The following is a 27040-nucleotide window of genomic DNA, read 5'->3' as shown; positions in this document are numbered from 1 at the left end:
TTAGTTGAGCTTTTAAACGATAAGTCGAAATCAGCGCGGCATTCAATGTGTTTAAAAAATATCACAAGAAAATAAGATAATATTTATTTTTTACCTCTAAAAGAGAACAAATTGTATCAATAGTGTTAAAATTAATCAAGGTATCTCTGAGAGTTAGATGACGTGCTATAGCAAGCAGAGCTTCAAGAGCAACAATACAAGTTTCTACAGGAACTTGTTCTACCGAGGGTTTTAACAATTGCCACAGATAATCCTTAAAGAACGAAGTCATTATTATAATATTTATACATTTATCAAATTTAACGCACATATGTTACCCCAGATAGTCGAAAATTTGCGCGTATTCTGGAGATATTTTACAATAAAATATCTCCACTCTACTCAATTTAGAAGCTACTCTGAATAAATATTTAAAGAGAACAAATTTACAAAATATAATTACTGGTCCATTAATACTTAAAAAGACACTGCAATTTTTAATATCGCTCATCAATAACCGTTTGATCGCGAAACTTGCGGCGTGTCTTGCGGACCACTGCAAGTCCTCTTTTTTCAATAAGCCTGAAATAGTATTATATCATTTTTTCCAACTTTTTTCTTTACGTGTAAAAAATCCTTATTTATGTTATTTATTTATGTAACCTAAAATAGTTTTGACAGCCTCCGTGCTCGCGAGTTCTCTTGCAGCGGGACTAAGTAGCGCCATTTCCGCAATTCCATAACAAGTAACTTCCGCAATGTCAGATTGCATTGATTGTTGTAAAGCGTCTATTAAACATTCAACAATCTTGTAGGAATGTAAAACCTATTTTAAAACAATAATTATAAATCGAGTACAATATCAGTTTAATGTAATATTTTATTAATTTTCAAAGAAATGCATTGTCTTCTATGTGCACATGTTTTTCATTGTACAAAATTACTTTTCTTCCTTTGGAGGTATTTGCGATATGTACAGCGACTTGGAGCGCTTTTGCACAAACTCTTGGATTTTCGGAATGTTTTATGTAATTTAATATTTGTAAGATACTTCCGCTGTCAATAAGTTCATCCACGATAACTGGATTCTCGGCAGCAAAACATAATATTTCTAAAGCTTTAATGTGCAAATCATTCCACTCATCATTCTAGATAACAATTGTTAGTATTAATAATTAAAGTTGAATAAGCCTAAATGTATATTATTATAATATTTCCGTATAAAATATCTTTTACTTTAAAAAAATCTAGTAGCGCTTCAACTCCGTTTGTTTCGTAAAATAAAGATTGTATATCTTCATCTTTGTTTCTACCGATCATATCGGCAAGTACTTCTAACGCAAGATGTTGAATCTCTGGATACGGTGACTCGAAGTGTTGATACAACAAAGGAAAACTAAATTTCTAAAGACAATGAAAATTGTGAATTGAGCGATCTCAAACTTTTCGTACAGCAACGAACCTCGCTTTTCGAAATTTTACGCGCAGCTACGGGATCCTGCATTAAATTATGCAGAATCTCGAGATTATGCTTCTTTACATCTGGATCCGGCGATTGTAATCCTTCAAAAAGAAAGTTCACGTTCGAGCAATAGTTTGCTAGAAGAGCATTCCCATATGGATCTTCGGATAGCTTCGCGAGTATCGCAGAAAGATATTCTTGCATGAAGGTATCTTTCTCGCTCATTAATAGCTTTGCAAAATACCCTATACAATCGAATTCGATCAAATAACTCGTCATGTCTGCCACTGCCATCATTTCTGTCAATAGTTTCCCAGCAAATCTGTTGATATTAGTTACAATCAGATATATTGAGAAAGTTAAATTAGCTTTTATGTTAAGTTTTTATAGATTTACATTAACTCTATTACACTAAAAAATAAATAAATAAATAAATAAGAAAGAAGTTAATCGTTTTCCATAATTTTTGGGGTGTTGAATATACGATCCTATTTATTTGTCGCTCGAAAAGAAAGTCATTTTAACAGGTATTATATAATAAGTTTAATATTAACTATAAAACTTAATATTAGAGTTTGAGTATTAGTTTTAGTATTAATTTTATTTATTCACGTCGCCTGAGAAAGACGTTTCAAACTATTATCACCGGTTATTGCGATAAATATTACCACATGCCTCGGTGGTCGAATTGGTACGACGCTCTACACGGAATGAGGGAGGTTCCAGGTTCGAACCCTGGCTGAGGTAATATTTTTTCGCAATAAAATTCTTTACAGTTTTTAGATAATTAAATCGAGTCGATTTAATTCCGGGGAGGGAAGGGTTTTAATTCTAACAATAACTGTGTTTTAAAGTCCGACAAATAATCGGCGCGCAGTTTGTTGGAAAAATTATATGTATATATATAGATATATATATATACAGAAACTAACATAAGGCCGTCAAAGACTTAGGCTTGGATCGCATGGCTTTTGATTCTAATTGATTGTATATTGTTACGATCCTATTTCTCTTATTATTATTAATTTTTATGTTATAAGGTAAATGTCCCTATATTTGTGAACATGACCCTTTATGAGCACTCGCGGACTTTTATTAAACTAGTCAGAAGTTTTAAGTAAGTAATTGATCTTCGAAAAGGATATATATTTATCATGTTTTGCGATTATCTATAATAAGCCACGGTTTGATATATGGTTTCAGTGATATTTGACTACACAGAAAAAAGAATGTGAATCTTAATTTGAAAATATCTTTAGTTTTAACGTGGAAATTTTGAAATGAGATTATATTGCGTTCAATTAACTTACTTGAAAAATATATATAAATACTTGCTTGAAAAAAACTTGCTTGAATGAAGTCATATTATATAGTGCAATAAAAAAAATGTTAAAATAAAAAATTGGAATTCTTATAAGACGATATAGATTGTTTCATATATAAGCAAGATCACTATAAATCTTAAATTCTTATAAGAATTTCAACTTTTTATTTCAACATTTTCTTTGGGGAGGGGGGGTTGCACTATATATATACTTATGAAAATGTGAAATAAGGCGCTCGTGTTCCATCGGCGTGCACCATCAGCGGCAGCAGAGAGGAGGATGAGAGTGGTCATGCCCGCGCGTTTTGGCTGTTACCGAATCCTGTAGATAATGTGCACGATTTTGTGGTTCTCTTCCGTGCTACGTCCACGACTTTCTGGTGTGTCGCGATTTTGTGGTTCTCTTCCGTGTTGCGTTCACGATTTTTTGGTTCTCTTCCGTTAGGTTCACAATTTTTTTTTTCCAAATGGGAAGAGAATCGAAAAATCGTGGACATAGCACGGAAGAGAACCACAAAATTGTGCACATTACCTACAGGATTTGGTAACAGCTAAAAAGCGGGCATGACCAATCTCGTCCTTCTCTCTGGTAGCAGATCGAGCGCATGTTTATTGTTTACCGTCACGTTAGTAGTTCATCACGGCACAGTCACAGTTTTGTTACGTTGTCAAAAACAAGTGTTGGAGAACAATTTTGCGCAAGACTATCAGTGAACAACTAAGGAGTGTTGTGCTATTCGCGGATTCTGAAAAAGGTTGGTAGTTTTGAGTATACAGGCGAACGTTACAAAATGGTACAACAAAACACGCATGTTTCCATTTGTGACTGGCTCAAGAAAATTAGTCATAACAGTAAATTTCACTGCTTTAAAAAAAAAATTTTAATTAATACTCATATCCATACGCTTCTAGACGGGTGTGAGTTGTATTTGTAGGAGTAAACGGAAAAATATTCGATGTACTCTCGAGGGAAAACTATCGCGACAACGCTATCATTTGGGGTTAGGTCGAGTCACTAAACGTGCGTTCCACTTAACGACCGCAAACTCCCGCAACGCTCGTGAGCATCATTCGTCCTTATTTGACATTTGACAAACAACAAGGATGAAATGATTCTAAGGCCGGTATTCATAGTCAGATCTTATATATAAGAGCTGGAGCCCTATTCTCGAATCGTTTTCATGTAACTCTCATGCGAAATTCAATGCTTTTCAAATAGAAAGTCGCATACGAAAATCATTAGGGCAGGCTCGAGAATACGGTCCCTGTAGTGCAATTCAGTAACTCGTTATGCCGTCGTTATGAGCTATAACGACAATTGCGCAGCTTTTTTACCATATAAAATATCTGCGCAACGATAGTCGATACCTCATAACGAGTTACAGAATCGCACTACTGGGGCCTTATTCTCGAAAAATATCGCATACGATATTTTATGAATGTCGTAGGCAAATGGTTATTTTAGGAAAATAGCTTCTGACTAGGCAAATGCTATCTGCCTGGCCAAATAGCTTTCATCATTTATTCTTGCTATTTTCCTAGTCAAATGCTATTTTCCTAGGCAGATGCTATTTGACTGAACCGCTGTTAGGCAAATGGTATTCCGCGAAGCATGCATTGGTGGGTAATTCTTCAGTTTAGCTACCCCAGCACAGAAATCGATGAAATTAGGCTTATTCAACGCGTTTTTGCACGAAACAAAAGAATCTGGCAGAAAAAAGTGTCGCTCTGCCCCGCGAAGCGAGATATTAATCGTTAAAGTTGACAGGAATTAGGTTATGATTCCTGTCATATCGACGAGATGTAGCGACCATGAACATGCCCCGCGACAACTTCTCACTGATTTTAGGACACGCCTTCGGCGTATAGATTAGTGACGCGCTTTAACAGTATTTAACTGTTTAAAGCGCGTCACTAACCTATGTAGGTTAGTGACGCGCTTTAAAAGTATTTAACTATTTAAAGCGCGTCACTGAAGTGCACCAATGCATGCTTCGCGGAATACCATTTGCCTAACAGCGGTTCAGTCAAATAGCATCTGCCTAGGAAAATAGCATTTGACTAGGAAAATAGCAAGAATAAATAGTGAAAGCTATTTGGCCAGGCAGATAGCATTTGCCTAGTCAGAAGCTATTTTCCTAAAATAACCATTTGCCTACGACATGAATACCACTAGAAAATAACACTTTGCAAGTATACTATTGGTTGCAAAGTGTGATATTCATGACATATCGTATGCGATATTTTGCGAGAATAAGGGCCCTTGACTATGAATACCGGCCTTAGAATCATTTCATCCTTGTTGTTTGTCAAATGTCAAATAAGGACGAATGATGCGAACGTTGCGGGCGTTAAGTGAAACGCACTAACCCTAACTGGGACATCGTGTTTTGTATCGATTTGTGGCCACGGCTTCAAATTACTTACATACTTATTCAATTATTGAGTGATTTCTTTATTTATCAAATACAATAAAATATTTTATTCTAACGAGGTCACTTGACCATTCATCCCTAATTAGAAAACAACTAATGTAATAATCCGATTATAGAGCAAAAACGAGATCACTAAGTACACGAAAAGTCTGTTTTGAAAACATTTTTTATTATTTTGCGTGGAAATTATAACGAGAATGTTTTTTCCTATTTCCGAATTTTGATGGATACTTATATTCACGAGATTTTGAATTCTGATTTGTAGATTGAAGTTTCAATTCAGCATAATGGGCAAACTCAGAAAAAAATGGTCAGACGAAGAACTCATAAAAGCACTCGCTGATATTCGTTCTGGACAGTCAATAAATAGTACTAGCAAATCGAGTGGTATTCCTAAATCAACGCTAATGTCAAAAGTGAAAGGAAATCGGCCAATTGGACGGAAACCAGGTCCTCCACCTGTATTATCTACTGAGGAAGAGGCAATAATAGCGCGCTGGATGCTTTATCTCAGTCAACGAGGCTTCCCAGTCACAAAAACTCAACTGATTTATAGCGTTACTTATTTAATCAAACAATTGGATCGAGAAACACCGTTTACTGATGGACGACCAGGGCGTCATTGGTACGAAGGGTTTTTACGTCGGCATCCAGAGATTTCTATTAGCGCATCTCAAAGCTTACCTAAAAGTCGAGCGTCAGTGACAGAACTGACAGAAGATATTCTGCACAGTTGGTTCAAAGAAGTCAAACAGCATTTAGCTGAGAAGCAGCTAATAAACATCGATGGATCCCGGGTATTTAATTGCGATGAGTATGCTTTCTGTCTTTCTCCGAAAAATAACCATGTTAAGCTAGTCAAAAAAGGAGATAAGGCAGTTCATAACTTAACGCAAAATTGTGAGAAGGAATTCTTGACTGTACTATTCATGACGAACGCTACGGGCGCATTGATTTCCCCAATGATAGTGTTTCCGTATGAAAGAATTCCTTACAGCGTATCGCAAAGTGTACCAACTGATTGGGGTATTGGAAAGTCGGAAAACGGATGGATGACAGCCGAAACTTTCTATAAATATATAAGCAACATCTTTGAGCCGTGGTTGACAGCACAGAACATCGAGAGACCGGTTATTCTGTATGTCGATGGACATTCTTCACACATGACGTTACCGGTTGTCGAGTTTTGTATGAACCATCAAATAGAGCTTAGAGCATTGTTACCGAACGCAACACACCTGATTCAGCCGCTTGACGTTGCTCTGTTTAGGACGCTTGAATTGAGCTGGAGAGACTGCATAAATGACTGGCGAGTGCAAAACCACAGAAATTTACGAAGAGAAGATTTTGGCCCGCTCCTCAAAATCGCTATTGAACGCGTAAAACTTCCAAGGGTGATGAGCGATGGTTTCAGGAAATGTGGCCTTTTTCCTTTTTCAGCCGATCCACTCCAATACAATCAACTGCCGCAAAAAACGAAAAAAAAATCTATGACTCCAGTGACAGCGGAAAACCATTTATTGTTTTTTGAGAGTATCATCGATGAAAATTTATTGGGCGAATTTAGACGTGCTAATGAAACTGGAACCTATAGCGGCAACGTTGAAAATCTTGGCCTCTTTTTTTATTGGCAGAAGATTTTGAAATTATCAGGTAAATAAAGATAAGAAAATAAAAAAATTTGAAAAAAAGATATATATATATTTGACTTACACCACTCTGGTTTTTACCCCTCTATATATATATACATATATATATATACACACACACACATATATAGAGGGGTAAAAACCAGAGTGGTGTAAGTCAAATTTTTTAAAATATTTTCTCGTGTGCATAGATGCAATTTATATATTGTACAGATTGCATCTATGCACACGAGAAAATATTTAAAAAAATTTGACTTACACTACTCTGGTTTTTACCCTTCCATATATACACACACTTCCAGGGATGATTATGATTATTCATGAATTTGAGATAAAATTGTCATTGATGACACAAATGAATTATTGGTCAATGTTCATTCAATCTGATTGAATTTGACTGGTCAGCTTCTTCTTTTTTTAAGACTTAATTAAATTAAGCCTTAAAAAAGAATCAATTAGGCAGTTATGAATCCACCATAATGACTTGATTCGATGGGGTAAAAATTGACTCAATCGCGTGTTGTTTGTCTGATTTGATTTTAAAATAAATTAATTTTTTTATTCGTATTTTAAATTGGTTTTTAAGGAGGTAATTCCAGTGTTCCAAATGCCAAAGATTCTAATTCTAGCGATTAAATCATTCTTGTCATGAGTAACTTAAATCAGAGTCTTGACCCCAATACTAGTCATGTAAATTGTGCCTCAGATTCTAGTTTTGATATTGCATTTTATCGACTACTAGGTAATTCAGTGTATCAAGGCATAGAAAGAGAGGAAAACATTTTGCCGCTAAAGAATCCTGAGAACAACTCGACGGACGAACCACTCTCTCAAGAGCACCCCAGTCTTCAGTTTGCAGATGACTCGATTGATATCAAACCAAATGATTTTGCGCAGATCGTGGTGAAAGACGAAATAATCCCTGCAGAACCCTCACAACTCAACACTGATGAGGATATGACAATGAACGAGTAAATTTTATAAACTTTTCAGCACTATTATTTTCAGTTGTTACACTCAATCGATAAAATAAAATTGTTCTACTTTTTCAGAGCATCCAATGCTAATACCACTGGAGATATGCAACTAGTTTCAGTGTCTGCTATCGTCAGTGACAGTGGTAGGTACAACTACAGTCGCGGTCAATAATGCCTTCCACCTGAAGTTGCGTTCTATAGTAGGGGAGACCGGGGCTAAACAGTCCGTTTTTTTTCGGTGCCGATTTTTAACAACAAAATAAATAATTGTAGTTAAATGTGGTATACCACTGTAAAGAGTGAACCTTTAGCTACAAAATTTATATAGGAAATTTTTGTCTACGTCGCTTTGTTTAACCGGTATAGAGCAAAAACGACAACGGTGGAAAAATTGAAATCTCAAAAATGCCGGGGTATAACAGTCTGCACTGCATTTTCAATATATATACGTACATCTAATTCTAAAAAATAATAGGATACATGCAATAATTGTTTTTTAAGAGAAAAATATAAAAAATTATTTAAAATTTTTATGCGAAACATTATTAAAAAATAGTTACGAGGGTTCCTCTTTCCGCAGAAGTCACTCGCCCGACTTGTTTCACTCCTCGACGTCCGATGACTCTATTCGGTGTCTGAACGGTTGTAATTCCCGTCTCATCCATATTCCATATGCAGTGAGCCCAAAAATGCCTTGGAAATGCACCCGGACTGCTTACTGACCGATTAGCCCCAAACACAAGTTTCAGGTTTGATCGCCCACGAAATATTAGACATCAACGATAATGAAAAAACTACACTGGATTCGTGTTCAGCATGCATTACTCTTTATAATCACGTACCTCGAGATTTGGAGAGCAAATATTATTGCAGATATTACAAAATTTCCACGCGCAGAAAATGTAACTTTCACCTTTCGAAAACACGTTTGCCCTCGTAAAAATCATAACACGGCAGGTAACCTGCCGAAACTCCGTTGGTCACATGGGTACTATAAGCAGCGTTTACAATGTTAATAGCGAGTTCGCACAATATACAGGTTCCGAGATATTTGATTAGACGTATTTACCCCGTAGACGTTTTAGCCCCGGTCTCCCCTACATGTAACGTGCACTATAGAAATCCCCAGAACACAGCTACTTCAGGTGGAAAGCATTATTGACCGCGACTGTACATGTTGAGTGATATTTCATTAAAAAGTTGAATATGAATTGTCTAATCTCTATTATATCTCACATTGCTTGAACGTTCCTTCTGTTATTCCAGATGTTTACAAAAAGACTACATTTTGGCCCCGTATTTTTTCTCCAAAAGTTGAAGTACCTTCAGTGGCTTGTGAAGAATATCACTGAGTGAAAGAAATGGAGAAGAGCTAACGTCAAATTGCGGTCGAAGAGAGGAAAAAACGTCAAGAAACGGCTGAGGAGAAAAAACAAGAAGCAGAGGAAAGGAAAAAACAAAAAGCGTTGCAACAAGCTGAAAAAGCCATAAAAAAAAATTATAAATCGAGCAGGAGAAATGGACATAGGAAAATGTGCATAATACTTTAATTGTTTTCCAAGAAATAAAAGATGACCTCTGCAGGTACCTACTCTACTTAAGATTACTACGAATGTAAGATAATTTTTTATTCTCTATTTGAGTACTACAAATAAAATATTTATATGAAAGTATAGCTTAACAACTCTTTTCATTATTGATATTGCATTCTTTCCCAATTTCATTCTCTAAGTACCGAGAAAAGCCAAATTAACTTTACTTCATCAAGATCGAAAATTAATCTGTCAGTCACTTTAAATGGTACATTTGATCTGATGCACCGATCACTAATAATAGGGCCAAAATTAAATTAGGTGGTTACTAATGCGTACATTTACATAGTCTGCAATTTCTCTTTCGATATTTATTAGATTATGTTTAAAACTCGAGTAAAACAAGTTTTTCTACACAAAAATGATTAATTTTGAGTTTGGTATAATTTTTTCTCAGTTTGAATCACTCTAGAGAGTACTTTCCTCTGCCTAACTGCCTAATTGATCTTTTATTAACTCATGTGAGAATCTTACATGGTCACAAATAGGAACATTTACCTTGGCTTCAATTGCTGAACAAACCTTTTAATAAATATATCTTCATGCTCGATAATAGGAAGAACGTTATTTACGACTCCGAGATGAAGAAGTGTTTTTACATTGTCTTTCGATTTACCAGCGTACTTTGACAGAGCCTCTACGGCTGCCAATAAAGTAGATTTGTCTTCAGATTGTAACAACGATACCGCTGTTTCCGCAGCTTTAGCTTCAGATATAGATGAACGGAATGGGATATATTTAAAAGGCAGCAGTGCTCCTCTTTCAGCTTTTTCAGCTTGTTCATCATTCTTTTTACATAAATATTATATATAAGATATTGTAATAAAACGATTTTTTATGTGTGATTTTTTTGGGTCTTGCTTGTATGTACATACATACAATTGCATTTTATTTCGCTCTTTGAATCCAAACCATAAAAAAATTAACCTGATCTTACCTTTGAATCGCGTGGCTGCATTATGACATTTTATAATTATATAATTCTGCTGACAATAGCTAATTAAAATAGCTTAATAAAAATATTTATCCAATATAAGAAAATATTCATTCAAATTTTACTATTTTTCCTCACATTTTTAGCTTTCTTTGAAATCGAGATTAGGCTTTCTAGAGACTTTTAGGAAATACATTTTGCTATTGGTAATACTGGGGATTCTTATCTAACGACCAATCAGCACGCTCAACGTACAGCTTGCAACGCGTGTAATGCCATAGCGGCTTTGTGACTCGCTGGCTGTGACGCTACTGACGCTGTGAGCTGTGAGTAGTTATGACGCGATTTGTAGTCGGAATTGGTGATGCGGTGCAATGTAACCTGATATAACCTCATAATAATTGTAAAAAAAGTGTTCACTATGTCAGAGAAACAAATTGAAAACAATGCTGTTCCTGTAATTTTAATCATCAAAGATTTGCTGCATTTTGTTTCAATGGGCATTTGCAGATGTGAGGTAATCTTTGCATCATTGCCATCGTAATACTTGTGTTCTTAATCGTGTTTGAAAATTTATAGCATTTTTAATTTACAGTACTGTTTAGTAAATAATTTGTATCTTTTTAAGGTAGCATGTACATTGTTCATAATGTTCATTTATAAACAAAGTATACCAAGAATTTTGTATCTTATTTACTGATATCTAAACAGGCAGATATAAATTATTTATGTTTATGTTATTATTGCGTCAATATTTTCTTAGCAGTAAATATTACTGTATTGCAGTGATATAATATTGCGTTGTATTTATTTGTAGGAAGCTGTGAAAGTTAAGCAGTAAGCTTATTTGTGAAATCAAGCTTTATCTACTGATATTCACAAAATAATTTCAAGATGAGTGAAAATGAATCTATGTACGGGACAACCTTGTCTCAAGAGTCTATCAAAGTGATAGCGGAGAGTATTGGCGTTGGCAACTTTCCAGATGATGCTGCAAAGGATCTTGCAGAGGATGTCAGTTATAGGCTAAAAGAAATTATTCAGGTTAGTAAATAAATTCTATTGTACGTTGAGTTTTTATTGTAGGAAGATTAATTTCAAATTTATCAAAGATTATTTCTCCATTACTTTACTTTTCATGAATTACTTTATGTGACAACATGTAAAATACCAAAATATATGTAATATTGCATGTATCCTTTTTTATTTTATTATTGACTGTATAAAAAATATGTTATAATAGTATGTTATAAATTATGTATATTGTTATGAAATGGTTATAATAATATGTTTCTTACAGGATGCTGCAAAATTCATGAGACATGGAAAACGTCAACGAATGACTGCGCATGACATAGATCATGCGCTGAAGATTAAGAACATTGAGCCGACGTACGGATTTTTCGCCAAGGATTACATACCATTTCGCTTTGCATCGGGTGGTGGTAGGGAATTGCATTTTGTCGAGGAGAAAGAAATTGACCTTAATGAGGTTGTAGCTACGGCTGGCGGACAGTCGTGGCCGAAGCTACCTCTGGAAATTACATTACGAGCCCATTGGTTGTGTATTGATGGAGTACAACCTACCATACCGGAAAATCCACCGCCAGTATCAAAAGGTTTTTAATCTGATTCCTTGGGATTCCTATGGGATGCAATTATATGTGAAGTTTTCCTTTGTAATTTCTAATATTATTAAAGAAAAGTTTAAGAAAATATTTCAAAGGATTCGGATACATTTTGCAAGTACTCTTAATTTTCAATCACTGTTAATTTTTAATAGATGCCCAAAAACTAGAGAGTGTTGATCCGACGACTAAGCTCTCCAGCAAGAATCAGAACATCGGCGTTGGTAAACCAGGCGGCGGTGGCAAAAGTCAGAAGCTACGTAACGTTGAGACCGTTCATGTAAAACAGCTCGCGACACACGAGCTCAGTGTGGAACAGCAATTATATTACAAAGAGATAACCGAGGCATGCGTTGGGTCCGACGAAGCTCGTAGAGCCGAGGCTCTTCAATCGCTCTCGGCGGATCCAGGTCTACACGAGATGTTGGCGCGTATGTGCACCTTTATCGCCGAAGGTGTGCGGGTCAACGTAGTACAGAATCACCTCGCATTGCTCATCTACCTCATGCGGATGGTTAAAGCCCTACTCGATAACCCGAGCCTTTACTTAGAGAAATATGTAAGATCAATTTTTTTTAATGTATTGATAAATTAGATATGTTATTTTCATTTTGATGTAATAAAATATTTCAATTTTTAGCTCCACGAATTGATACCGTCAGTTGCGACCTGTATAGTTTCTCGACAATTGTGCATGAGACCGGAGGTGGACAATCATTGGGCATTACGCGATTTTGCTTCCCGACTGATGGCGCAAATATGTAAAAATTTTAACACCTCCACGAATAATGTGCAAACTCGAGTCACACGTATGTTTAGTCAAGCATTGGCGAAGAATAATCAGGTAACAACTACATGAATAATATGGAAAAGTACCAAAGTACGAGAAGAAATAATTTCAGAATAGCACAGATTAATTTTGCTATCAGATCAATCTCTAACTCAAATACTAAAAAGTACCCTATTGTACAACATTCTTATTTCTTGTAGACACCATTGGCATCTTTATATGGGGCGATCGAAGGGCTCTGTGAATTAGGACCAGAAGTGATCAAAGCTCTGGTTATCCCTAAAATTAAGTCTATCTCTGAGCGTATCGAACCGTACATCGAGGGTCAAGGGCTATCCAGTGGGGATAAAAATGGAGCAGGACATATCAAAACTCTAATTGTGGTAAAACTAATTTTAAAAGTTATTTGACGTGTATAATGAAATACGGATATGTTCTCGAACCGGGTTACTATTCATCTTGTACTTTTTAATCTGCATAACTTCAACTCTTTAATCAACCTGATATAAAATTGTGGTATATACGTGTGGAATGAGGATTGAAATCGAACTCGGAATCGCTGAGTCGACCGTTTTCGTATATAGCTAAGAGTATACATTCTTTTAATTTCAGAAAAAATTCTCTACGAGTTTTTAAAAAGTTAATTTATTATTTTTTATATCTTCCTGTATAAGAATCAAATCGTTTTAATATATATGTAGCTCCTCTATTTCCGTGGAAGATTAGTGTATCTTTTAATAATATTAATTATATTCAATGCTGTTTCTCTTAATTATGCATACTAAAGATTTGTGAAAAATGTATTTAGAAATCAGTTGCTCCAGTCTTGAAAACGATACGATCGCCACCAGACTATACGGAGGAGTACAAACAGGATTATGGATATATAGGACACGCATTGTGCATGGCAGTCGTAAAAGCTCGCACACAACCGGCTGCTTTAACAACCACAGCTACAACTACAGCACTCACCACGAATCAGCAACAAGGTTCTAATTGCACAGGAAAAACACTCGTGCAGACAGGTGAGTGAATCGTCATTGATGATGCATGTATGTATATGTATGTGTTATGAATAATTGCATGTTATGTTATAGTAGCCAGTTCGAGTCCAGGTCAGCAACCCGGTCGCACATTTATGCTTGGCGCAAGCAGAACTGCTACCGGAACTTCCGCCACCAGTGGACAGAAATTTGTTATCTTGCAATCGCGCTCACAAACACCTACTATCTCCAATATAAATACCACTATCAATACCAATGCAATTCAGCAGCAACAGCAGACACCGACCCAAACACAACAACCACAGCAACCGCAGCAACCACAGCAGCAGCAGCAGCAGCAACAGCAACAGCAACAAATTAAATTGACGCAGACTAATGTCGCCCAACAGAAGACACATGTACAGAGTTCTACACCGAAATTAGTCGTAGTGTGTATGCCCGCCAGTAGCCACACTAATACACCAGTGACGCAGGTATAATCTCTTAAATTTATTCATTAGAATCATGCACATATTTTGGTTTTAAAAAATTATAGGGATACTTGGTAAAATCCTCTTCTATAATAGTAACAGTGAAATATTAAAGTTAAATAGCGTGCGCGTAGCGCGCGCCTGTGATGTCTAGTACATTAAAAACTTCATTTTTTTTTAGCAAGCAAATCTTACGGCAAAAACACAAAGTGTCTTTGTTACACAGCAGAGTGTCGAAAGATCACTCAGTCCAGAAGAGGAACAGCCGTTTCAGTGAAAGTATATAAGTGATAAGAGACGAAAATAGAACTTCCAGAACCTTCCTTATACAGTTAATACATTCTTTAGAATAAGAGAAAATATTTCTAAACAAAAATAAACTTTTACGAAGATATTGGAGTTTTATATGTATAAATTTTCTTTCTTTTATTTATCCAACTGTGAATTTTTTTATCTATTGATTATATAGTATTTTTATACGAGTATCTATGTATAACACATTTTTTTATTAGGAAAAATATAGAAGATTCATTATGTTTAGCAATTTATATTATTAAAAATAGACTTTTATATTAAATAAGATTTACTTTATTACAGTTATAATTACAAATTAGTTTATTGTGTTGCACGTTGTGTAACCAAATATACATTTTAACCATAAATTCAATTAGTTTCTACTTTTTGTAAGGACCGTTGCCGATTGCTTTTGCTTCGTCGGATCATATTTAAATGTTTTTATTACAGGACCCTTACCAGCGCTATTAAACTGTACTGTATCTGCTCGTTCTCTATCAGATAATTGCTTCGTTATCTTCAAGTTTGTCCAAGCTGAAACAAAATTAATTCAGATATTTGTATTATACTTTTGTAAAATGGATATGTAATATTTTTTTTATATTATTTGCATTTGCAATTAAATTATTAGTGTATGCGTTATATATTAACAGACTTTCGCAAAACATTGATTCTCCAACACATTGTGATATATCTTGATACAACACTATATAATACTGTATTATATATATGTATGTACATATACACACATACATACATATATACCAATATATGTATAAAGGCATTACTTACATTCTTTGACTTCTTGGACGAAACCTTTTTTGCTCTTGGCTGCTGTAGCATTGCGTTTTATTAGAACAGGTATATTGAGAGCTTTTCTTACACGTGGGATCTTTAGAACACCAGTTTGTAACAGAGATACAAGATTCGTTGTCACCCAATATGTTACAACAGTCTATAAATGTGGAGAAATGCGATAAAGAAAATTTAAAAAAAGAAGCATGTATTTAAAATTATATATATATATATATATATATATATATATATATATAATATTAAATATATATAGTTATTGTTTAGCTTAAATATTCTATGATATATAAGTGTCGTCACATTCATTCTTCTCATAAAAGCAATATTGATATTATACTTACACCAGGAAAGTATATCATGAAAGGCAACGCAACGAATGGCATAGCTCGCAAGACATATCGGAACATGCCCATCGCGTGTATGTTAGCGCCATCCGAGCCGAGCTCGATCGTGATAAACATTGTCACGCTGGTAACTATCGGCATTATGTAATAAGGATCATATACCGTGAGATCCTTTAGCCACAAAAAGCCGCCATCTTTCATGCTCTCCACAGGCAAATTTGCCATCTTTTTCAGCGCAAAAAAGAAGGAGATGAACACTGGCGCCTGAAACATTGGGATTATAAGTAGGAAATTATTTTACGTCATCCTTTTATGCGCGTCTATGAAAGCGTGGGATTACACACCTGGATTAACGGCGCCATAACGTTCCTTGCAAGACTAACGTTGTTCTTCTTCATGTAATGCATCATTTCTGTCGCAATCCGTGCACCTGTTTGGAACAGAACGGATCATTATACTTTCTATTAATTATAGCGAGTTTGACGAACGCAGTTTTCGTCGATGGCAAACCCTTCTAACATACTTTCCATATGGTCCCCAGATTTTCTGGCTTCCGTCAATTTCATATGCATCTCTTGTACTACTGGCATGTGATTTGTAAGTTGAATCATATTCCTTTGCGCCCTTATCACCAGGGGAAATATGAGAACCCTTGCACAAACAGTACCTGAAGCAAAGGGATTGGATTTGTGCTAATAACCATACTAGAACTTTTATTGAAACGATACTAAATCTTGCGATAAAGGAAAGAGTACCTGTGACAATCGCCAACCACCAAGGCATATCTAAACTTATGTGCATAAATTCTAAGAATTGCTGTACAAGCCCTGATGGAGTCCAACCACCCAGTCCTAGACTCTGAAACGTTGGTTCTCCATTCGGATGCAATTTAACAATATTTTCCATCAATTCCTGTATCGGTGTAGGTGGATCTACATACATAAACAGATTACAGATTAACAAATAAATTTCGTGAAATAATTTTTATAGTTTTAATTTTCGTTTTTCATATTGTAATTACAATAATATAAAATGTTAAGAATAAAAGCAAGTATGTTTACTTAGATATGCCAATTAATATATAATTAATAATTCTAAGTAGTAATTTATTTATTACAGCAACACTAGATACCTTTTTCTCGATATTTATTACAGTAACGTATCCATCAAAAATCTAAGAAATATTAGTTTTAGAAAATGTTTCTATATAAACCTGGTATTTCATCATATGGACTGCTTGGCAGTGGTGTTTCATTTGTGCTAGCATATGGACTGCTTTGCAGTGGCGTTTCATCTGTGCTAGCATGTGGACTGCTTTGCGGTGGTGTTATGCCTGTGCTAGCATGTAGACTGCTTTGCAGTGGTGTTTCGTCTGTACTAGCATAACGGATCGAAGAGATCCCTGTAATTCTGTAATTCCTCTGCAGATCCAGTAAAATATTGCTTCTAAGAGTCCTTTTTTCTTGAGCGACTACATGAATATGTCTATATGCAACAATTTCCTAAAAAGGAGGATATTCTTCCTTGAGTAAGAAGGTATTTTGAAAAATATATATAAGCAGCTATATCTTCCAAATAAAACTCTTATACAGAAAAAATAAAGAAGATTAAATAAAGAATTATGAAGAAACAGAAATGTAAAAATGTTTTATAAACCCTATAATACTATATTTGGATGTCAATAAAATAAAATGAATGTACTTAGTACAAAATTGTTAATATGCACGCGCATTTTTTTTTCAGGATTTGTATCATTTGGACACCCATTGGTGACTTGTCTTTCTTTTTCTAGGACATGGACTTGTCTTATATTTTTCGCCACCAGGTAATAACCTAACCTATAAAAAGCCGCTAAAAGTGCTTTACCTGCAAAATCACGTTTGATTTTAGTAGCGCTTGCCGACGAACGATTGTGGACGCCCGCATCAACATTCCTGCGTCTTTCAATTAATGTCGCTGTGATTCTTTGCTAATTTATGTATATGAGAACTTCTCATATACGTGGGAGCTGGGACGAAACTCAGCATAGACCACAAACTCCGAACTCCGCAGTTATGTGTGTGGATATATACATACATACGTATATAATGTACTAATGTGTATGTATAGATTACTACGTGTATAGCTATATACTACGTTAAACTTATTTCTGCACGTCCATTTCTCTGAAAATTACATAGAAAATTAAACCGAGATTAAGATTAATCTACATTGATAGAAATGGACACATTAAAATATATGCGCGGATCGGTCCAAATTAATTGCATTGAAGAAAAAATGAGGGAAAGACATGTGTGAAAAAAAAATGAAAAAAGTTCATTTACAATTAAAGAGCGAATGTATACTGTTTTGTTTTAATATTGGAATTATTAATTTTTTATTGTTTTTTGCAGTTTTGCAGCAATTATGCAGTTAGAAATTTCTGATCGGCGATTAATTCACATTTTTGAATTAATCTCCAATTAATAATCGGAGTTTCGTCATTCTAACATATGAATTTAGGTGCTTATTGGAAAATATATCTATACGGTATACGCTTCGATACGCGTATAGCAAAGCGGCCAATCACAGTCAAGAACTTTATAGACATAACGTATAGCGAATTCAAACTGTTGATTTCCTTACTGCTTAAGTTTTTCTATGTGCCCGGGCCTTTAGGAGGGTATATATGACGATTCCGCGTCATCCCGCGCGTACAACGTATCTGCAATTGTTTATGTGTGTCAATAATATGTGCGTTTTGCGCAAATTTGAACTCGTTTGAAGTGCATATCGCGAGTGTGTAATACTGGATCTTGCGGTTACTCGATCTTTCGTCAATTCGGCGAATTGTGCATCGGTGAAGAGGAAAAAGATCTGGGGAGGCATCGGGCGCGACTGCGGAGCAATTATGGGTTAGTGGTTTATTATTAAATTATTATTTGTTACTTGCAGAATTAATTGTTAACGTTATTCTTTGAAATATTATTTATATTTTGGGTATTAGTTTAATATGATGGATATATATTTGGTTTGTATTTCATGATATATATGTATGTTGTATATTATATATAGTTTATATTTTTTACAGACCAATGTTGCGTACTACACAATTCCGCCATTACGCATCGCACCGGTGAGTGTTCAATTATTTATCTTAATTTTGATCATATATTGAAATAGGTTTTTCCCACAGACATATATGTCTGTGGTATTTCCCGATTATCAATATAATATTTAAAACTTTGATAATAATGTGCAGCAATAAAATTGCACACAGCGTGAACTATAATTTATTTTCTATAGATTTAAACGTATAAATATATTATGAGAATAGAATAAGTTTTATATTAAAATATACATATATCATACATACATACTGAACATTACCGATGATCGATTATGTCAAAATTCTTGGAATATGTTTTAGTGCCTGATTCGTCGGACTCGCTTAATAATTAAGAAATTTTGCCACAGATTATGATGAGTCTTTACAATATTACAAATTAGTTTTATATAGCTCGAACTAATTAATTGCAAGGTTTGTACATACTATTATTGCAGAATTTATTGCGAAAGGTGCAAATAGTATTTAACTTTCTTTATCTATCCAATATTTGGTAAATTATCGACATTGGAAAATATAAAGTTCACCATATTTAAATTTAGATGACGCTACTAGAAGGAAACTGGTAGAAAACACGATTTTGTTGAAAATATATGATATTAACTAAATCAATAATTTGAAAAATACATCCGCAATTAAAAGTTGATAAAAAATAAAACTTTTTCTTACTCTGTTAATATTGCAACACAACTGATAATAATGAGTATATTTTTTTTATAAATTTGAGACACTAATAATATAAAAATATACCAATACGATACGAAAATATGAAATATACCAAAAAATCATTTAACGTCTTTCTTATTATTTATGTTTATATTTTTTTTATTATACTATATTTGTATCAAGCTTTGCAAGAAATTCAAATTAAAATCAAATTAAAAATAACTATTCGTATTAAAACCTAGTAAGCATTTTTTAAAAAGTCTGTTTACTTATTATTGACCACGTTTGCTCGTGAAATAAAAAACAAAGTTTGTTTTAATTAAGAAGTTTCTTAATAATTTCTTAATTACGTGAGATGTTCTTACAGTATATAGAGTATACAATCTTTTCGCATATATACAGAAATCTGTATGAATGATCGATGTTTCGACCGACGACGAGTGAACTCGTCGTATCACCAAATCGCTCGATCGAATATATCGTTGTCGAACATCTCCCGGTTCCGCGCTATATCTCGCGGGAGTCCACCGCGTCGATCGGCTAACGCCTTCCTGCCGTACGAACAGTGCCGAGTCACGTGATCGAATCTACTGCAATGACATTCAGTTTGGGGCCCGTGTGCGGGACGTGGGTTATTAAGCGAGACCTGTTATTAAAGTCCCTCTCTTCGGTTGCCCTGCCCGTAGGAGCTGCAGGTCGCCCTCTCCCTCTCCCTGCTCTCCTCACGACCTCAAACCCTCCTCTCCCTCTCGCCGTTCCTCCGTCCCTTTCCACGCCGTGCCTTCGCCGAACCACCTTCGAACCGGAGGAGCGGCTTTGTTGATTTAAGGCGATAATACGGGGCTGCAAGAGATTTTACATGAAAAAAAGGAGCGAAAGCACAAGACCGGCGCGCTTATAATTACAGATTCGCATTGTCCCGGAACCCCCTTTAAACCCTCCTTAACCATCGCTGCCTGTCAGTCTCGCCCCCTCCCCCTCCCCCTTCGCCACCCTTTCCCCCCTCAACTCGAAAATGATTCTGTAACGTACGTAAGGGCACTAAGGGCGCGAACACCGCGTCCGCGAGGTGATCGTTAACTACCGCGCGCGAGTTCCTAGCACTTAATTATTTATTCCACCACCATGCAGCAATAGAGTTTTACGATTCGCTCCTACCAGTTACCAGTGTGCGCGAGAGTAACGTTTAATTATATACGTCTGTCGTCTTCCAGCTCCGATCTCTCGTCTTTCTCTCCTCACTCGTTTACCTAATCGCATTAAATAACGAACAATTCATCCGCGTCGCCACGGATTAATTATTCGCCGTAATTAATGCAGGCCACCGATCTTTAATTATTTATTTAATTATCGCGATGTTATTGTGCATCGATAGCGCTTAATTATTTCTGGACGCCGCGGTTGCGCGTGCCCGATGCTGGAGCTTATTTATTTAACTCGATTGTGTCGCATAGAGCGGTATTATTGACGATTTCAAAATGACGCAAACCTTTGACCGATAAAGACCAGAATTTCGAGCAGACGCAAGCTCCGGAGAGGAAATGCGTTTCGATTTTATTCGCATGATCCGCTTGGAGCTATACTGCAGATTGCTATATAGAAACTATCCTTCGCGAGGATAATGTTTAAGTCCGTGAAGAGGAAACAAAATTGACTTTCCGGAGCTGAAATCCCGTGGGGGTTTATTGATGAAACGCTCTAAAGAGGATTCACCGAGGGAGGAAGACGACTTAATCCACGCTTGCAATTATCCCCGGAGTGACTTCTCACGCCGAGAGAAATCGCCGAGGCGAACCGAAACACAAATCTCCGTTGTGGTGCAACGGTTTACGAACGGCGGCGCGGCGTGCCTCTTCGGCCACACTAAACCGGCCGATCATAGCTCCATCAGTCTTCCATGGATAAACGCTTAGCCACCTGAGAGATCCCGCAGATACGAGGAAATCACACAGGCACTGAAAAAAAGGCCGTACCTGCTCCGACGGTCGTGTTAACAGCCGGGACTCATAAAGACGTTTAAAGTGGTCCAAGAGAGACGGAGAAAGGGAAGAGTGGGAGAGAGAAAGAGGATGACACTCTTTCGTGTCTTCTTCGTCTTCCTCTCTCTCTCTCTCTCTCTCTCTCTCCCTTTCTTTCTTGATTTCCGAAATCGTCGACTTTATATAGGCAACGACGATAAAAAGGGCGTTAAAGGAAACATATATTTATACTGATTGATGCGCGAATATGATTACATGTGATGTATCAAAATCCTTTTTTTGTCTCACATATATTATAGGTCAAGGAAGAAAAAGGTACTTTCAGATAATAGTTACGTGGTAATTTGACAATCTGTGTATTTGCCGATTGATAAATAGCGAACGAAATAGTAAATCGTAGCAAAAAAACGAATCGTCTTGATTCTTATATAGAAGAATGAAGATAAAAGAATGAAGATAAAAAAATGAAGATAAAAGAAAAATGAAGATAAAAATGTTCTAAGAGAGTGACACAATTTCTTAATAGATGTACTAAGCTGCGAATTACGGAAAATTCTTTTGTAATTTTGAAGAACAGTGTGGATACTTTGGTCCACGATCAGATACCGTGGACAACAACACGAAAATCTTTCGCCGGTTTATCGGTGAGATCAAAGAGCGTGCGATGCGCCATTGACATGAGCCGGAGCTGAAGTACCATCCCTTTTCCTTGACAACTTCACCACTCTCTCCTTCAGGAGGGAGGGATCGATCCCATTATCTACCCAGTTGACCTGTCGGGCGTAAAGTGGGTAGTCCTGTCCAGGAAACGGCACCCCATCAATTTTCAAGTCTCGAGAATCTTTGACGAGTTTCGGTCGATGCGTTGTCCTACCATCATCGTACGATCTCTATACCGCCGGTTCCTCAACCCTTTCGATACCAGACCGAGAGCGTAATTAATTATACAGAAGTCCTGAATTTCTTCTCTCTCGCGTCTCGCGTATCGAATTAAATGAAAATGTATAAATTTGGTCAGTTTATCTTTCCTAATAAATAATTAACACTGGTAGCACAAATATTAATCCATCTATTACGTCGGTTTTGATAAAATTAGTTGAAAATTAGAAGATTTGTAATGTCCTTCGTAACATCTTATGGCTTTTACATGGATAATTTATATAAGTTTATTACTGTATGATTTAAGTATTAACAATAGCTGTGTGCCGACTACGTACAGTATCATATTTAAAGAATTAGTGATGGTCATTTTCTGAAAGTTGAAAGTTGCCGGTAAGATGGTTAACGTCATTTCCGGGTCATGTCCGGCAGATTGCAACTTGTACGGATTCCATTATCGCAATCGTGTTCTATAAAAATTGCTGGCCAGACTAATCGTGCAAGTTGTAATTAGAAAGTCGCAATTTCTGCTATCAGAGCGACGTTTGTCACGCGCTATCGACAGCGAAGATTACTACTCTTCTGTCGTGCCGCGATATTGCATATGTGTTAATATATATTAGAAATCGAATATACAATAATTAATTTAGTTTTTCGCTGCAGAGCAATATAAGTTCCTGCTAATCTAATTAAAACATTTTGCTATTTTATGTTATTTATAGTATGTGTATTTATGTTTCTGAAAAATTTGAATTAATAAACTGAAACTAAACTCGGATAAAATCTTATTCGAAGGAATTAGAAACTTCAGAGAAAGGAACTGATAGTATCGCTTTTTCATCTAAACTGAACTTTAAGACCAATTTCGTTTTCGAATACTTTTGCTGAGATAATTTTTGTTGACAATTAAGTCATTGTTAAAAAACAGATTTCGTGCGTTTTAAAGAGAAAAAAATCACCTTCCATTCGACTAATTTCTATTTTGTTGAATCTTTTACGACTATTTTTTTTTTGTACGGTACTCTCAGTACATAAGTAATCAATTTCAAAAGCGGCTGCTTTTTATCTCCTTTTAAACAAAATGTGGAAACGGGCAACCGTGGTATCTTAATTTCTTCATCTCTGTCCATCTCGGCATGATCGGAAGCAATTTTTCCTCGTCGCTGACAACCTGTGCTCTTTTCGGCTCGCGTGTCTGGTAATGATACCAACGCGTTGGATAATCTGGGAGATAGCTCGCCAAGCGGCACGGTGTGGGATCATAATGTGTAAAAGGAAATCGCTTTACTTTAAAGTAAATGCTCGACGCGACCATGCATGCGTGCGTGCGTGCGTGCGTGCCGTGCATACGTGCGTGCGTGCGTGCATGCGTGCCTGCGTGCGTGCGTGCATGCATGCGTGCGGCAGCCTCGTGTGAACCGCCGCTAGTTTCCTTTCATTCAGTAGTTTCTTCATCGGGAATGTCGCACGATTTCTGCTCGCGATTGCTACATCAAGAGCCGATCTCGCTCGAGAAGGGCAGATCGATTGCTCGCTCATCGAACGCGGCCGTACGCGGATGTGTGTGCTGTGCGTGAGAGAGAAAGGATTGTTTTAGGAAAAATTATATCTGTCTCTCGTAAGGATAAAAAGGACAAAAAAATCCTGTGTCTTATCAAGCGTAATTTCGATCTGTCACCGATGCCTTTATAATCATTATATGATTTATATTATATATAATATATAATATAAAATATATAATATGTATATATAATGTATAATGTATAATATGCATATATATATATATGTATATATATAATAGGTATATCTGATGAATAAATCAATTTTTTAGAAACGACATTTTCAAGAATCCTGTTTGATTAGAGAGAATATTTTAAGATTTAATATTATACAATTTTTCTGAGTTCCAAGCTATATAGATAACGATGTCGAATGTATCAACGCGATTTTTTTCTCTTCTGTTGTTGACAAACGCGGATGGAAAAAATTGCGCGTGAATAGTCGACGGGGACCCGATGGGTGCCCGCGGAGGGCCCGTGAGAGCCGGGGACGCGGACTCGCCCCCGCGTAGTTATCATAATGCTTCCTTAATGCTCGTCGCGAGGAGTTCGCGTGTAACTAGCATAACGCGCTCTCGTGAGACCAACAAGACCTCTTTCGCTCTCTGTCTCTTCAACAGCAATGCACATTAAGGCTTATTTACACGGTTGGCTACTGTGATGTTGCTGTGATTCGAGAGTTGCTTCAATAAACCTCTTTGTATCACGCATAAAAAAAAATACTGATAATTTTCTATCTATAATTTGGTCTGATGACCTTATTCTTTATGAAGATAATAATAAGTAGCCAAGATATTAAAATTTTTTTAATTATATGCAATGATGAAAGTAAAGAATATATGTATTTTTAGAAACCGTAATATCTATATTGTCATAATTATGCAATTATGTATGTAGATTAAATGGAGATAAAACGAATAAGAAAACAATTTTTAATTTGTAAAGACATTTGAATCCAATAATCGCTGCAAATTTAGAAAAAAAAACATTAGCAAACATTTCAGCCGTACTGAACCGCATCGAAATAGTTTTATCTTGTCGTCGGTCAAAAGTGTACCGTGTAAGTTTGCCTTTACGCTGTACCCGATGCACGGGGAGGAGAAGAGTCGCCTCGTCGGCACGCATCGACGAGAATATTCCCACAAATTGGCAGAACCCGGCCAGATCGAACCGCCGGAAAATATTCCGGTCGGATGAACGCAACACGGGATTAACGACCGAAAATAGAAGCAATCGTTAGCGGTCGTAATGTTGTTTATCGGCGAGAACGCTGAATCAGTAAAATCCGGTAACAATGTTAAAACGGTGGCGGACAGAATTTTTCAGTTTACACGGCAATGCTGTGTAAATTCTATTTTCACCGATTTCTCAGTTTGCAAAAAAATGTAGATTACTTTTGTTACTGCAATGTATTCTAATTAAATTTTAAATTTTAAATTTTATAATATATTATAATATTTTATAAAGCTTAATGATATTATATCACTAAATCTAAATAACCTTCAAGTTTCATAATAGTTTATAAATATTTTAAATAGAACACTATTAATTAAAATATTGTATATAAAATATTTTGACATTATTTCAATTTGCATCAAGAAGCACAAACAAATTTTTTTTATGTTAAAAAGCAAGAAGTTCTAAAACCGCTGTTATACTTATATAAAGAATTCGAGTTTGAAATTTTTAATGAAATATGTGACTATCTGTAATATATAATGTTTAAATTGATAGAATAAAATAAAATAGTAATTGTATTACTCTGAGATATCGAATGAATTAAAAGCATGTAGGCGTAATTTTGATTGTTCCATATGAATTTCTATCTCCTTTTCGACTTCGTTCGCATTCGCTCACTCCATCTCACGTTGCCTGTTTGCGGAAAGAGCTGGTTAAATCTATACAACGTAAAGTTATGTAGATGCTCATTCAAGCCTCTTTATGCTTCCATGAAAGTCAAATTTCGTATCGTAATACAGCTACATGGTGCGTTGTCTCACCGCGCGGAGAGACGCCCATTCATTCTCATTTTTTTTAATACTTTCATGCAAGTCAAACATTTCGCGTATCGTTTAATTCAGTCGTTGGCGCGGTTAGTTAGCGGTTACTATTGTTACTAAGTAACCCGCTCGTCAGCAGTTAATCTAGTTTGCACTCGTTATACACGGCGCGCAGTGTAACTAGGAGGGAGACGAGGCCTTATCGCGCCTGGGCGCGCGGGCCCCCGTGAGGCCCCGGCGCGTTGCGTCGATGCGACGCGACGATGCGAACGCGCGTTATTATTATTATTACCGTCAGTGCACACACGGCGCGCACATCGTGCGGCAGGTGAGGCGGAGGGGGCGTGGCGCCGGATGCGGCGTGTATCATAGAAACACGTGCATTTCCGGCCGTCAGATCTAGATCGATGCACGTATCGAGAATCGTTGCAACGTTGCTCGCAACGCACCGAAAGATCATTGAAGATTGCCGCGCGCTCGCGATAACTCTTCATTGGCAAAAAAAAAATTGCCGAAAATATTAATCTGTTTCTTATTTATTAAAAAGATTATCTTTTATTAAAAAGATTATCTTTTATCAAAAAGAAGATGAAGAAAAAAGGAGAAGAAGAAAAGAACAAAAAAGAAGAAAAAGTGACCGTTTTAAACAGATAAATATTAAATTTTCCCTTAAAAAATAGAATCCAGATTAAGATCAAAATTACGAAATCTTCTTGGCAATTAATCGAATTTTGACCGAATTGTTGCAACGTGTCATTGATCAAGACCAAATAGTAAAAATGAAAGATATATATATACCAGAACATTTTTTCATGAAGTAGCTAGAAGATAACTGCTCCGTACTAATCCGCACAACTATTTTCACACGCGGTGCTGGTGTCGCTATCAGCTCGGGCCTCACGGACCCCGCGGAGGTCTCATGCCCAGTCGCATAAAAAGGCAACGCAGACCCATTAGCATATCAGTATATAAGCATTGTTTCCTGGAGGAGCCGAGGGTCTGCCGCTTGCATGCGTCGAGCGCATCAGTCGACGGCATGCACCTTCTTTCAGCCGTCCTCCCTCTTGCTCCCTCTTGCTCCCTCTTCCACCTCCTTATTCTTCCCCTTCGCCAGCGCGAGTCGTTGAAATCGCTGGGCAGACACTAGTTGCATGTC

The 27040-nt window shown here is 36.3% G+C and overlaps 5 protein-coding genes and 1 long non-coding RNA gene across 9 annotated transcripts in view; 3 read left to right on the top strand and 3 right to left on the bottom strand.

Annotated features, from left to right (window-relative positions):
• LOC139769937 (armadillo repeat-containing protein 3) lies at nt 1–1299 on the bottom strand. Its single transcript, XM_071701472.1, has 6 exons — nt 1216–1299; nt 924–1127; nt 643–805; nt 443–561; nt 95–253; nt 1–9 (listed from the first exon to the last, which is right to left on the bottom strand). Exons 1-6 carry the CDS (start codon nt 1297–1299, stop codon nt 1–3), a joined length of 738 nt encoding a protein of 245 aa, XP_071557573.1.
• On the bottom strand, nt 902–10212 carry LOC139769936 (armadillo repeat-containing protein 3; the record flags this gene model as incomplete). The annotated part of the gene is made up of 2 exons (XM_071701471.1): nt 902–1763; nt 9941–10212. Coding segments are annotated over 2 exons (660 nt in total), but the record flags the coding sequence as incomplete, so codon positions are not given.
• LOC139769997 (uncharacterized) lies at nt 3361–9501 on the top strand. Of its 3 annotated transcripts, XR_011717655.1 has the most exons (6): nt 3361–3520; nt 5466–6853; nt 7592–7820; nt 7902–7969; nt 8407–8575; nt 9093–9501. XR_011717655.1 is itself a non-coding variant. In XM_071701590.1 (5 exons), exons 2-5 carry the CDS (start codon nt 5488–5490, stop codon nt 9176–9178), a joined length of 1749 nt encoding a protein of 582 aa, XP_071557691.1. In that variant the 5' UTR covers nt 3361–3520; nt 5466–5487; the 3' UTR covers nt 9179–9501. The 3 variants fall into 3 exon arrangements, 2 of the variants coding, with proteins under 2 accessions (XP_071557691.1, XP_071557692.1); XM_071701590.1 differs by lacking the exon at nt 8407–8575; XM_071701591.1 differs by lacking the exon at nt 9093–9501 and having other exon boundaries at nt 8407–9037.
• Nucleotides 10213–10648: 436 nt separating the features above from the next.
• On the top strand, nt 10649–14638 carry LOC139769996 (transcription initiation factor TFIID subunit 6). Of its 2 annotated transcripts, none has more exons than XM_071701588.1 (9): nt 10649–10869; nt 11170–11396; nt 11653–11971; nt 12136–12539; nt 12621–12824; nt 12971–13153; nt 13579–13795; nt 13871–14247; nt 14426–14638. In XM_071701588.1, exons 2-9 carry the CDS (start codon nt 11247–11249, stop codon nt 14519–14521), a joined length of 1950 nt encoding a protein of 649 aa, XP_071557689.1. In that variant the 5' UTR covers nt 10649–10869; nt 11170–11246; the 3' UTR covers nt 14522–14638. The 2 variants fall into 2 exon arrangements, with proteins under 2 accessions (XP_071557689.1, XP_071557688.1); XM_071701587.1 differs by having other exon boundaries at nt 10650–10869; nt 13868–14247.
• A 171-nt stretch (nt 14639–14809) lies between these two features.
• On the bottom strand, nt 14810–17760 carry Oxa1l (OXA1L mitochondrial inner membrane protein). Its single transcript, XM_071701592.1, has 8 exons — nt 17562–17760; nt 16909–17197; nt 16451–16627; nt 16219–16362; nt 16040–16125; nt 15693–15959; nt 15331–15493; nt 14810–15072 (listed from the first exon to the last, which is right to left on the bottom strand). The coding sequence occupies exons 1-8, from the start codon at nt 17625–17627 to the stop codon at nt 14912–14914; spliced, it is 1353 nt and encodes a 450-aa protein (XP_071557693.1). The 5' UTR covers nt 17628–17760; the 3' UTR covers nt 14810–14911.
• A 617-nt stretch (nt 17761–18377) lies between these two features.
• The window catches only part of LOC139769939 (uncharacterized), a 41510-nt gene continuing 32847 nt past the window's right edge, over nt 18378–27040 (top strand). The window contains exons 1-2 of the long non-coding RNA XR_011717649.1: nt 18378–18589; nt 18766–18810. This is a non-coding gene — a long non-coding RNA (uncharacterized lncRNA). The remainder of the gene's footprint in view (nt 18590–18765; nt 18811–27040) is intronic.

Source organism: Temnothorax nylanderi, unplaced genomic scaffold (genome assembly GCF_030848795.1).
Source record: "Temnothorax nylanderi isolate EJ_2023f unplaced genomic scaffold, tnyl_v1.0 TNYL_tig0026_pilon, whole genome shotgun sequence".
Lineage (NCBI taxonomy): Eukaryota > Metazoa > Arthropoda > Insecta > Hymenoptera > Formicidae > Temnothorax > Temnothorax nylanderi.
Note: the sequence above shows the minus strand (reverse complement) of the source record. Positions and strands in the feature narration are given on the sequence as shown.

Bases quoted from the DNA above. Each gene is read 5' to 3' on its own strand.
- LOC139769937 (XM_071701472.1), bottom strand. From the start codon at position 1,299: ATGATCGGTAGAAACAAAGATGAAGATATACAATCTTTATTTTACGAA. The intron at 562-642 runs GTTACATAAATA...ATACTATTTCAG, and splicing joins GGCTGTCAAAACTATTTTAG to GCTTATTGAAAAAAGAGGAC. The intron at 254-442 runs GTAATTATATTT...TCGTTCTTTAAG, and splicing joins TTTTAAGTATTAATGGACCA to GATTATCTGTGGCAATTGTT.
- LOC139769997 (XM_071701590.1), top strand. From the start codon at position 5,488: ATGGGCAAACTCAGAAAAAAATGGTCAGACGAAGAACTCATAAAAGCA. The intron at 6,854-7,591 runs GTAAATAAAGAT...ATCGACTACTAG, and splicing joins GAAGATTTTGAAATTATCAG to GTAATTCAGTGTATCAAGGC. The intron at 7,970-9,092 runs GTAGGTACAACT...CTGTTATTCCAG, and splicing joins TGCTATCGTCAGTGACAGTG to ATGTTTACAAAAAGACTACA.
- LOC139769996 (XM_071701587.1), top strand. From the start codon at position 11,247: ATGAGTGAAAATGAATCTATGTACGGGACAACCTTGTCTCAAGAGTCT. The intron at 13,154-13,578 runs GTAAAACTAATT...AAATGTATTTAG, and splicing joins ATATCAAAACTCTAATTGTG to AAATCAGTTGCTCCAGTCTT. The intron at 13,796-13,867 runs GTGAGTGAATCG...GTTATGTTATAG, and splicing joins AAAAACACTCGTGCAGACAG to TAGCCAGTTCGAGTCCAGGT.
- Oxa1l (XM_071701592.1), bottom strand. From the start codon at position 17,627: ATGTTGATGCGGGCGTCCACAATCGTTCGTCGGCAAGCGCTACTAAAA. The intron at 16,363-16,450 runs GTACTCTTTCCT...CCTTTGCTTCAG, and splicing joins GTGGTTGGCGATTGTCACAG to GTACTGTTTGTGCAAGGGTT. The intron at 16,126-16,218 runs GTATGTTAGAAG...TGTTCCAAACAG, and splicing joins ATCTGGGGACCATATGGAAA to GTGCACGGATTGCGACAGAA.